The 12,346-nt window shown below is 39.3% G+C and overlaps 2 protein-coding genes across 4 annotated transcripts in view; both read left to right on the plus strand.

The window, feature by feature from the left end:
• LOC141436743 (lissencephaly-1 homolog) overlaps positions 1 to 9,686 on the plus strand; it is a 36,074-nt gene extending 26,388 nt beyond the window's left edge. Inside the window, exons 4-10 of the mRNA XM_074099769.1 lie at positions 666 to 812; positions 2,325 to 2,481; positions 3,233 to 3,410; positions 5,384 to 5,519; positions 6,041 to 6,196; positions 7,017 to 7,212; positions 7,627 to 9,686. Of these exons, the coding sequence (XP_073955870.1) occupies positions 666 to 812; positions 2,325 to 2,481; positions 3,233 to 3,410; positions 5,384 to 5,519; positions 6,041 to 6,196; positions 7,017 to 7,212; positions 7,627 to 7,700 (1,044 nt within the window). The 3' untranslated portion in view covers positions 7,701 to 9,686. The remainder of the gene's footprint in view (positions 1 to 665; positions 813 to 2,324; positions 2,482 to 3,232; positions 3,411 to 5,383; positions 5,520 to 6,040; positions 6,197 to 7,016; positions 7,213 to 7,626) is intronic.
• Positions 9,687 to 11,656: 1,970 nt separating this feature from the next.
• The window catches only part of LOC141437048 (transmembrane protein 120 homolog), a 31,194-nt gene continuing 30,504 nt past the window's right edge, over positions 11,657 to 12,346 (plus strand). For 2 of the 3 annotated variants that reach the window (XM_074100247.1, XM_074100251.1), the window contains exon 1: positions 11,657 to 11,844. In XM_074100247.1, the coding sequence (XP_073956348.1) occupies positions 11,782 to 11,844 (63 nt within the window). In that variant the 5' untranslated portion in view covers positions 11,657 to 11,781. The remainder of the gene's footprint in view (positions 11,845 to 12,346) is intronic. The other variant, XM_074100250.1, reaches the window with a different exon arrangement.

Genomic DNA, 12,346 nt, shown 5'->3' on the forward strand with positions numbered 1-12,346 from the left:
ATCGATCTGCGTCGCGTAGCCGACATTTCTAGGTCGTTCGGAACTATTTTCCTTCGAGCCGGTCGATACGATCAGAGCAACTATCGCTCCGAAAATAATGCCGCGTACCTAAACAAACAAAACTGTCAAGGAGATGAAATGCCGGCTGGTTTTTACGGGGGACCTTGGTCCACTTAACCCTTGTACAAGGTTTGATTGCAGACGATGAATTGCTAATGATAAAACATATATTGTAGTGCATCAAAACAACAATAAATTAAATGATAATTTAATGTTATAAATCACATAAAAAGAAAGTTGCAGAGTTACGGAGAATAACATCTTCGTCATGAAATAAGTATATTTTATCTACCTTATAATGTATTTCGGATGTTATGTTCATTCTCTAGATTTGAGATAAAACTGCATCCTATCATGTCATAATAGGACGGACTTTTGTTGTTTTTGTTTGTGTTGTTTAGCATATCAAAAATTTTGATACATATTACCTATAATGGACGACTGAATGAACTACTGTACTATGTCTCAAAGTCGTTTAGCATCTGAACAGTGTGTTTGTCTAAATAGATACTAGATTCCTCTCAGTTTGGCAATGGCATACCGTGCTACTGCTACATTTCCGGAATCTTGAAAATTAATTTTAAAACGGTTTTTTTCTGTATTAGGTGATGGAACTGGAGTCGAAGCTGTCGGAAGCGCAGAAAGAATTTATTGAGGGTGCACCAACACGCGCCAAGCGCACGCCGGCAGAGTGGATCCCGCGCCCGCCAGAGAAGTTCTGCCTTACCGGACACCGCGCCACCATTACAAAGGTGAATCATTAATCATTCCTCCTTACATATTTGTCAAATAATATTCCACCTGATAAAATAGCATGAGAGTAAATTCTGGGCAAATTCAAAGGCATTTATTCTTCCAAAGAGTAGCAGTTACTCATAAAATCAATTCTTAATTCGGTCGGAAAGTTTTTCGAATATAGATCACGAACCGACGTGGACTAAATGGGCCCCTTGCAATGTGGACAACATTTTGTAATATCGCCGGGTACCGATGACCCAGGAGCCGGTGTAGATCTTTGGTGGTAAAGCCGTGTTCAGCTTCAGAGCAGAATGTATCAGGCTGATAAGATTTAATACGGTATACTTATTGTTAGTTTATTGATTTTCAATGGTATCAATGTAAACTTAACTCGAATGGTAACTGAAAGACCCAAAGTAAGTACTTTTGGTGCAATCTCTTTAAATAGCCCATTTTTTTTTTTATTTCCGCACTGAACACAAAGAAGTTGAGCTTTGGATGGCACACTTTCTAAAGCTATTTCCAAAGGTAATAGTTGACACGCAAACGCCCGCCTGATCATTTCTTTAGCGATATGAATACATCGAACCTGCAGAATTCACAGCTTTATTTATAGCTTTGTTGATATCACGTTTTTTTCCTAGGCTAAAATATATGGATGACGTAAAACGGCACAATATGGATTACTTACTTCACAGCCTGAAAAAGATATAAACTCATTTTTATTAATGCAAAACTATTGGATGTGTCTTTGTCTACAAATGGCAGTCACATTTAACAATGGACCTTACTGTTTAGAAGTATTTCTACTATCTCGTCAACAATTGCATAGAAAGCAAGGCAGATGAAAGTTCATTCCAGTATGCACTTGATATATGTGAGATATGCTGGCATTGTCTCGCATTTTTCAAACAAAATAACGAATTACGCAGAGATCAACTGTTCTGCGTAACAAACGAGATGACCTTATTTAACCATCCCACTCGTACGCTGCCAGTTTAGTAATTTTGTTATGACTTATGACAGCGTAATCTAATTTGACCCTGTGTCAAGCAGCAGTCAAAATAAAACACAATCATTACCATGAATGAACCATTCTAAGATTAAGGGGCTGTTTCACCATCCATTGATTAGCGTTAACCGACGGTCTCCGTCTATTCGAACAAAACAAATAGAGACGGCATCACACCTAACCGCCAGTTAACACTAATCAATGGATGGTGAAACAGCCCCTTAATCTTAGAATGATTCATTCATGGTAAGGTGTAAATGATTGTGTTTTAGTTTGACTGCTGCTTGACACAGGCAAATTGATGTGCGTCAAATGCATTGCGTTTAACGCAGCGTTTATCGCATAAAACAACGGAGCGCTTAAAGAGTTGCCTTTATGACGAAATTACCGATGGTTTTTGTTAATAAGCATAACTTGTTACACTACAATTGCATACACTACACTACGTGTAACATAACAGTAAGTCATTAGCAGTTTATAAACTACAACATTAGGACGCATGTTCGTATTTCAGGTAATATTCCACCCGGTATTCAGTTTGATGGTCTCCTCGAGCGAGGACGCCACCATCAAAGTGTGGGACTTCGAGAGCGGCGAGTACGAACGAACCCTGAAGGGACACACCGACTCCGTTCAGGACATCGCTTTCGACCATCACGGCAAGCTACTCGGTAAGTCTGAAATAACTGATGGGGACAGGGGACCACAGAGCAGATGCTATTGATATCGACTCAAATGAATCTACTTTGCATGTCTAAAAAGTGGAGAAGGGTCAATCAACTTATTCTGTGCCGTTGTCCAAGTGAGTGCAGTGACAAGTTTCTAAAAAAAAACTGATGTAATACATGCTACTAATGTGCTAAGGAGATAGTCCATAAAATAATTGGCTTGTTTCTACGACAAAAATATGTGCTCGATAAAAAAAAATAGAAACTCTTGGTTTTAAAGAGTTGTCCAGGAGACGTAACCATGGCAAAGAGGTACAAAAAAAAGTTGATCGACCCAAATGACTTCTTTTTAGAACATGCAATTTATGTATCCTTTGAGATCAAGATTTTGAATCAATGGCTTAAATTTTTTAACTGAAAAGTGCTTATTGTTTGCACTAAGATAAATCGGTGTTTATTTTAGCTTTCACAAGAGTGTTTCGTAATCATCACAATAGACTATCGTTGCTACCATCCAATTAATCATTCTATGACAACATTTCATAACATTTTGATAGTGTATATAAAAACTCAATTCACACACTTGCATCTCGACAAATTACATAAAATTCACCAAGATGACTGTCCTCCGTTAGTCGCCGATATTATTTTATATTGATCTTATATACCCATCATAAAATGGGCTTGTACACACCTCAACATCTCGACAGTGGTGGTTCAAATGTTAATTAAACTTATCGCTTAATCATTCCAGCATCCTGCAGCGCAGACATGTCTATAAAACTGTGGGAATTCAACCAAACATTCGAGTGCGTTAAGACGATGCACGGACACGACCACAACGTGTCGTCGGTCGCTTTCTCGCCGAGTGGCGACATCGTCTACTCGGCGAGTCGCGATAAGACCATCAAGGCTTGGGAAGTCGCTACTGGGTAAGTGCATAAAACTCATTGTTAAGTACTGGTGGATTTAATACATAGCGCAACGAACAGAGTACAAAGCGTTTGACATTAATTTATAGCCGTCTAGCATATCGATGTTTACGGCGTTATCTGCAAAACGTATTTTTAGAGTTTGACTTTGAGTTTTGCGCAATTAATATAAAGTACGTACCTGGGCGAAAACTTGCGTTTTTTCAGAGATAACACTTTGGAATAATAATTCTCTAGAAGCGTAATGAAGCTGAAAAATTGGCTCCACCAAATACGGAAGGGGCTCAATCAAAATAATGAATGTGGCGCGCCAATGATTTACTGTCATTTGGTGCAAATGGAAAATGGACAACTCGAGATTATACGTGAAAGCAGAAAAATGACAATTTGAAATACATCAACAAGGAAAATTTTCGATCCTGAATATTGTCGAAAATGGAACCTGTCCTATGGTACAATTGACAAATCTGATGCATGCCGAAAAAAAACGACCACTTATTTACGTACATTCAGAAATATAACGAACCGTAAATATGTTCCACCCGAAATAATTTTTTTTGGGCCCACATATCAAGTTAAGACTTGATTTAGACAACATTTACTTATTGCTTATTTAATTTTGCTCCTAATTTATAATTCCATTTGGGTTTAATTAATTTACAACAAAAACAAATTTGGTTGTAAATATTTTTCAGCACAATTACATTTCGACAAAATTCCCTTTGGTTAATATTAACTTTGGTCGAAATTCAAAATGTCGATTCAAGTAGACGATTTTCCATTTGCACCGAATGACAGTAAATCGCGCCAATGTGCTTTGACGCTAGAAATGTACAGTTGTTTCGGGCAGATTTAAATTGTGCCTATAATTGTGTTCCAGAAACCATATGAATATGAGGAACCAAGCCAAAACATAAGACGAAGCTAGATCGATTGTTCACCCCCGAAAGCAAATTGCAAATCCCCACATGGAAAATTCCATACTGTATTAATATTTGTGTTGTGTTGTGTATAATAAAAAGTCTATTTCATAATATTTATCGCATCATGCTTCCAACATATCACTGACTTCTTTATAGATTCACTGGAGATTAAAGTTAAAGTGACGTTTTCACCAGCGAGATTAGCTGACACGCGAAAAGGTCAAGCGTTTCGTTTAATAGCTTGCAATCTGAGAAGGGTGACGAGGGTGAGAGTGAGAGCGAGTGAGGAGACATAATAAATATAAATACAAGTTTATTAGCATATCACTTAGAAGCTCGCTTAGCACGTATAATAGTTTGTAAGTCGGTCTGTTTGTTATCTTTTCACGTCTAAACCGGTGAACCGCTTTAGATGAAATTCGGTATACAGATAGTTTAAATATACATAGTTCCCGCAAATGTTGCTCGCCGTATGTCCCATCATCTTTCTTGATTGGCAGGCATTCGAGTACACTCACGCTAAGGTCCGACCACAGCCGGTATGATATGGTTGGTCCAGGGATGGGGAAATAGCGGCCCGCGGGCCAAGTCCAGCCCGCGACAAGATTTACCCCGGCCCGCGATCAAAACCTAGAATCAAAATCTAAATAAGTCTCACCACCGGTGAGGAAACGATTAACTATCTACTATTTTCTCGCTCAAGAAACGAACAAAAGATATACAATCCTGTGTGAGTAAAAGAGACACATTAATAGTTGATCGATAGCTGTTCACAATGCCGACGAGAACTCGCTCATAATCTTTTGTCGCAATGACAAGAGCTATAAAACTATACAACACTACTTATTTACTTGATTAGAATAAAATTTATGCAATAAATGCTCCATGGCCCGCGGAAATGTTGTAATTATTGTTTATGGTCCATCTCTAAATCTATTTCCCCATCCCTTCCCGTTGGTCCATCGCATGGGTGATCACGTGGTCTGCTTACATGTACTCTGATCTAGAATTAGGAGTGTTTATTAACGCTGTCATTGCCATTGTCTCCAGATACTGCATCAACACTTACAAGGGTCACCGCGAGTGGGTGCGCATGGTGCGAGTGTCCCCGGACGGGACGCTGCTCGCGTCCTGCTCTAACGACCAGACTGTGCGTATCTGGAACGCGGAGACCAAGGAGTGCAAGGTAAGAAACACGAATAGTAAGTGGCATAGGAATTGAATCGATTCTTGAATCGACACCGCCTTTTTTGTCTGATTCTGATGTTAAAGTTTCTGATGTCTTTAGTGTTTTCATATATTTTTCTACATTACGGTACTCGTCAGTGAAATTTTCCTTACACTTTGAAATCAGCTTATACATAATGCATGAGGGTCTTTCAACTTTTTAGTGTAGCTTGTTGTCATGGTAACGTCTCCTGATTTACTTATTAAAAGTATGATTTTATGGGGTAGAAATCGACTAAAAGTCAGGAGTTTGACAGTTTAAAGGCAATTAATTCATAGCTCATCTCCTAAGCATAATAATAGTACCCATACATTGCAAAAAAAAATCTACGAAACTGTGTCACTGATGTCTCCTGTCCTGAGTTTACGGGACAGAATACACTAAAAAGTTGATTGACCCACCAGCTCTATTATAAGGAGTGACAGTACTCACTGACTGGCGGCTTCATTTTAGCATATTCACATTTGGTGTGTTGTCAGATGGAGCTCCGCGAGCATGAGCACGTGGTGGAGTGCGTGGCGTGGGCGCCGGACGCGGCCGCGCCCGCCATCAACGAGGCCGCCGGCGGCGACAACCGCCGCGCCGCGCACCTCGGGCCCTTCCTCGCTAGCGGCTCGCGCGACAAGTCCGTCAAGGTAACAAACACTATTTACCAGTGCCGTAACTCCCCCTTATTAGCAAAATTATATCCCCCATGCTCTTATAGCACAACCAATAAGATAAGTGGAATATCTTAATTTTTACGTCTGTCTGTCTATGTCCCACACTCAAGGGCGTACCCAGATTCTGGACCAGGCGGGGGCAAGGTACATTCAGGGCCGGATTAACCGTCAGGCAGAATAAGCAAATGCCTTGGGGCCCCGCGCGCGCACTAAAGAAATTGAAAATGTTTCATAAAGTAAAAAAAAAAAAACATTATGATGATGATCTGCAAATGGCTGAAAAGGGTTAATCCGGCCCTGGTCACATTTGTTTTAGGACGGATCCCTCGTGCTTGTTTTGTCCACTACACAGCTTGGAATTTTTCAAAAATTAGCGCATAAAAGATCTCTTCTTCTTCAGCCCATAGCCACCCAATGCTGAGTGTAGGCATCCTGCATTGCTCGCCACTCATCTCGGTCCAGTGCTCTCCTCATCCAGCACCTTCCCGCCACTTTTACCAGGTCGTCGGTCCATCTCCTGTCTACCAACGTTTCTCCGCCCGGTTCTGGGTCTCTACTCCATCACCCAAAATAAAATAAGGAGGTACATGAGTGCCCTTTCCCCGTGCCCATGTGCCAGCTGCCCATGCCCACTCTACATACATTTTACTAAGGAGCAGAGCTCTGCTAACACAGGATTTTCACAGGACACCTACTAATTTCTGCAGAATCCTCGATGCCCGAGTCCGACTCTCACTCGTCCGGTTTTTTTTTTACATTTTATTGTGATGCTAACATTCCACGTTCCCGTCAGATCTGGGACGTGAGCACGGGGCAGTGTCTGGCGACGCTGGTGGGGCACGACAACTGGGTGCGCGGCGCGGCGTGGCACCCCGGCGGCCGCTACCTGCTCACCGCCTCCGACGACAAGACTCTGCGCGTGTGGGACGTGCCGCACACGCGCTGTCTCAAAACACTCTACGCGCACCAACACTTCGCCACCAGTCTCGGTCAGTTGCACACATTTTTCTGTACCAATTGAGGGTTTCTTGACAGGCAGAATATCAAAATCACGTTTATTCTGCAAGTAGGCCGCGAAGGCCTCGTTTGCATGACACTTTTTTAAACTACCAGTGCTTTTTGAAATACCATTGCCAAGAAGAATGCGCCGTAACAAACGCAAAAATAATATTTTCCAATATCAAACTTACAATATTCTACCAGCTTTACACAATAATGGTTTGGATCACTGATCGTTCTGCGACTAAACTAAGCCGTCCTGGAGAAATAGTGTCATCCACTTATTGTTGGTTGAAAGCATGTCACTGCGCTGTTTTCGCCTTGTTTTCTAACATCTTTTTCTTCAGTATAAACTATATAATATCTACCGATATTTATGAAAACTTTGTGTTTTTTTTTTTCAGATTTCCACAGGAGCTTGCCATACGTAATATCGGGCAGCGTCGATCAGACCGTCAAAGTATGGGAGTGTCGCTAAGAGCGTTGCCATTTTAGTAACTTAAACTCACCGACTCATTATTTTTTCACATTAAATAGCCGCAATGAGAGCAATGTGGATTGCGATTTTAATGGTTAAATCATTTTAGAATGAAGAAATAGTTTTGATAATTTATTAATAATGTTTCTTCCTTCTGCTCATTGTGGTCTGTTCTCGAATGCTTGACGATGCTATGTCCCTTTGTTCATCTTTGTCAGATCCTCCTATACTATTAAAGCTTTGGATTCTCACATTCCATTAAATTATAATGGCTCATACATAGGTGTAAGTGATTCGGTATCTCCGAGTGATAAACAGAAACCCTAGTACTTTTAAAATATCGATGTAGCATTTGTCTTGCGTCCGATGGGAACGGCGGAGTGAGGAGTAAAAGCTGTGTTATAATTTAACATTACATTATTCTACGTTTTATTTTATAGTTATGGTTTATTCATAAGTTTGTTTAGATATAAATTTTATTTGGTATGATTAGTTAATTTCTTACGTGTCCACTCTAGAGAAAATTTGTACCTTGATTTGTTTTATGGTAAATTAGTTTACTAAAATTTTGATATTGTTGGTTATTCATGACAATCATTCTGGAGAAGTTTTCGCGTGAGTGTGGCGTGGCGTCGCCGGCCCGTCTGCCATGTACATAGCTTATCCCAGCTCGACAAGTCGTCATTGTGTTTGTTTGCTGCCAGTGCCAACAGCATCAATGAGTCTCCGGGGACTACTCAGTTCATTCATAAACTGATACGAATTAGGTTGGGTGTGTGGGGCGCGTGCTTTTATACTTGCAGTTTCATAGGGACTTATTTTAAGTTTTGGCAATTCAAAACTTTAACTATAAGTTAGAGTGTTATATTTTTAAATTTTAATAATTATTTATTAATAATGATTAATATTCATCAGTGTTTACTTTGCTGTCTCAAAGGGAATTCCGGGCTAATCGTTTTTCTGAATTTGCTAGATTGCTGATGGATACCTTGCAAACATCTAAATCTAGATTTTAGGAGATCAATCATTCTTATAACACCACATCCTGCGAACGAATCTTTAACGTAAAAGTGTGTGATATTGATAAATAGTATTTCATATTCTCATTTCAGTCTATTTGAGGTAGCTAGGATGCAAAGATAATATTTAATGAGGTCTATTGAGTTTGATACAGTAGTTATTTATTGCTATTTGAGGATTTCAATGGGTTTGTATACCCTGTATTTTTACTAGGACTTAGTGTAGTTGTAGGTGAGTATAGTCATACTTTAGACGCTTTGCCGTGTTAACGCATGCATACCGTTTAAATAATGGCTAGAGGTTCATAATTCAAAACGACCTTGACGAACTCGCAAAGCCAAATGCTATCGATAAGCAAGCATCATCTCATTTGCTATCAAAAGATTGTAGTTGCCCAGTTAAGTTAATTACGAAAATGTGTTAAAATCACTATAAATATTCTCACATTTTTATTGCTAACTGCCGACCAACATCTGAAAATATACCCAGTAATACTTATTATTATAAAACATCGAGATGATAATATCAGCATGCAAGGATATGCAACGCCTATGGCTGAAGCTAAACGTTAGTTAGTATTTATAATAGCCATTCGCTTACTCAATGTGGAATCGTAAATACATGGTGATAACGTCTTTGTTGATTAAAAGCTTGCAAACTACATTTATGTACAATTTATCGAGTAAATTATCTGCACTCACATCAATATAATTATCGTAAATGCTTACCCTAAGGATAATAGAATATTGTATACCAACTATTGTTAAACGTGATACAAAGTTCTCAGATACCTAGAAAGAAGAAAATGACCTAGGTAGGTACGCCTACGAATAAACTTTCCATATGAGAATTTTCGTATTTACTCAGTAATCCCGTATTTTGTCTAAATTTATAAATAGAAAATTACTACCAAAATTGTAATAGAATTTGGTTTAAATATTGTGTAAATAAAACAATTAAATTATTTTACTGTGTATTATTTATTGCCTCCCATCACAAACATTTAAGAGTCGCCATTTCGCTCGCCGCTGACCACATTTTCATACAAAAGTAGTTTCGTTCTTAAGGGCGGTAAATAAAATAATTACGATTATAATGAGCAGCTATTAGAAGCCCGAAGTCGAAGACTGAAACACATTCATTTAATTGGCTTACATTGGCAAGAACTAATGTGTACGCAATAGTTGACTTCATTTACCGTTTACCACGTTTGGATTGCATAACAAGCCATTAAAGTCGTAGGTGTTATGGGGGGTTGCAACTAAATATAGCCTGCAATGTTACGAAACTGTTGCTAAATGAGTCATTGCCCGTACTAATTTTCATGTCATGAAGCCCAAGGTCGGTAAATGAGTGTGATACTGCATGGCGTGCAGGAGCGCGGCGCGCGCACGTCGGGTATATGCTACGTCGGCGCGGAGCTGGCGCTGCTAAGAGCGTAGTCAGCGGTATCGGCAATTATTAAAAAAAATATTAGTTTTTCTTTTACAAATATACAATTTTTTACTCGCAAATGTGATGAAAAACATTGTATGTCGCACGGGCGGTACTAGAATTACGAACATCGGCTCATTAAAGCCGTTCTTCTTCGACTTCAGGCTTCTAATAGACTCTCGTTCGTAATTATAATTAGTCAACATTTTTTATTTAAACAAACGCATTATGGAAAAGGTACAATTAAAGTACCTACTTATACTAAAAATAACTTAACGACAACTACAAGTCCAAGTCTTGTCTCTGCGGAAGAGTGCCCATAAGGCTGACTGCATTTCCGCGCTGTATCGTGATCTCAATACGTTGGGCGAGAAATGCACCAGCCCTATGGTCATTGGTAATTTCGAATATTTTTTTTTTTTGACCAAATAGTTTGTGAGGGTCCGAACTCCACGGACCCAAAGTTTTAACAGCAATAGCCTTTATGTAGTCTTTAGAGAGCTATTTTAGAGAGATATTTGCGGCGTTTTGCTATAACAGCCTGTGCTGCTGCTCCGCCCGCCTTGATAGATGAAGAGGCTAAATGGGACGGCCCGAGGGTATCCAAATAAGTGGCCGTCCCATTTGCCAGGGAATAAGGGTTAATCCGTCGGGTCTCTTGCCATCATCGCGGGCAAGCCCGGGAGGTTCCAGAATAGAATAAAGGAAGGAAAGCCCGGCGGATTAAATAATTTAGGCAGGCGTTGCGAGACAGTCGACCGGCACTTCTTCTGCATGAGAGTCAAAAAATATCAAAATATTTTATTTATACAGTATAAAACTAAGCTAATTACAGAAAACATTTATCAACTACGGTGTTGTATACTGCTCAAAAATTTCCTGACCGAGTTACTTGTATCACCTACACTAGGCGTAGCCTGTACACGTAGGATAACACTGAGATGAGATTACCAAGAAAATTGCGATATGCGTTAAAGAAAAAATATTAACATAGACAAAAAGAAAGTATATAAACCACAAAATTGGAAATTAAGTTTGGCGGTAGGAAGTAACAAACAGTGCGAATCTAGTGTGCGTACGTGCGTGTGTGTGCTTGCGTGTGTGTGTGTTTCGTGTGTGTGTGTATTTATGAATTTCCCCCTACGAGCGGGTGTAGGTAGTGTTCATTGCTTTGATAGTATTTTTTGTGTCAATATAATTTAAGGGTGAATTTTAATTTTCCGTTTAAGAGTCCGTGATGGCCCAGACAATCGACACGGGGTACTAAAATATCTGCTCCTAAACGGAGGCCGACAGCCAATTAAAATGCAATCTTTTCAAGATAAATATCACAATGACTACTGTGCAAAAAGCAAAACTGAAAATATGCGTCGACACTAAAACTACTTTTGAATTGGTTACACTGTTTGAAAACCGATAAGTTTGAATCACAATTTTGGTACTACACTACCTAGACTAGACAGACCATCGACAATCCTACCGAGTTATGTCATGTCATGGGTGTCAGTACTGTCAGTCTAACTGAATTTAAACGTCATTTTCGTTCGATCAGCGGTTGCGATGGTATAAAGCGCTCTACAGGAATTTCTCGAATTTTATGTGAATTAGTCTTTTTGAATAGCGCAAAATGGATGTCGAGGAGTGTCTGAAGGAATGGGACGACTTAGTGACGGATTACAAGCGCTTAGAGGTATACACGTTAATTTTTAAAATATAAAACATAATCTTATAGGACGCAGCCTCCGGATGTTTGTCCAGCTTTTCGTTTTCCATGGTAGAAGTAAGAGTTGTTTGATTTACGTGGGTGTAATTTATTCTTTGCATCGTACTTTCGAGTACTGCTGCCAATTTATTACGTGTTTTGTACAAGTAATTGGCTTTCTTTCACAAAATCGTGTTGTTTTTGCTTTAACCCTCACACCAAGGTTTGTTATGTTACGGTGTACTCAAAGTAAGTCAAATCAAGTAAAAGCTTATCCCGGTATCAAATAATATAATTTTAAATTTTATTGTTTCGTATTTAATTTCAAACTTGTGCTTGAGATGTATTAAAATTTAAATTAAAAAAGTATGCTATGGCCTTGTATACAAAACCTTGATAATGTCTAAAGTACTTACACGTCAAATGACATGGACACTAGGATGGACACTAACATGGACACATTGAGGCTAGGGAACAGGAGCAAACATAT

This window comes from Choristoneura fumiferana, chromosome 17 (genome assembly GCF_025370935.1).
Source record: "Choristoneura fumiferana chromosome 17, NRCan_CFum_1, whole genome shotgun sequence".
Taxonomy (NCBI): domain Eukaryota; kingdom Metazoa; phylum Arthropoda; class Insecta; order Lepidoptera; family Tortricidae; genus Choristoneura; species Choristoneura fumiferana.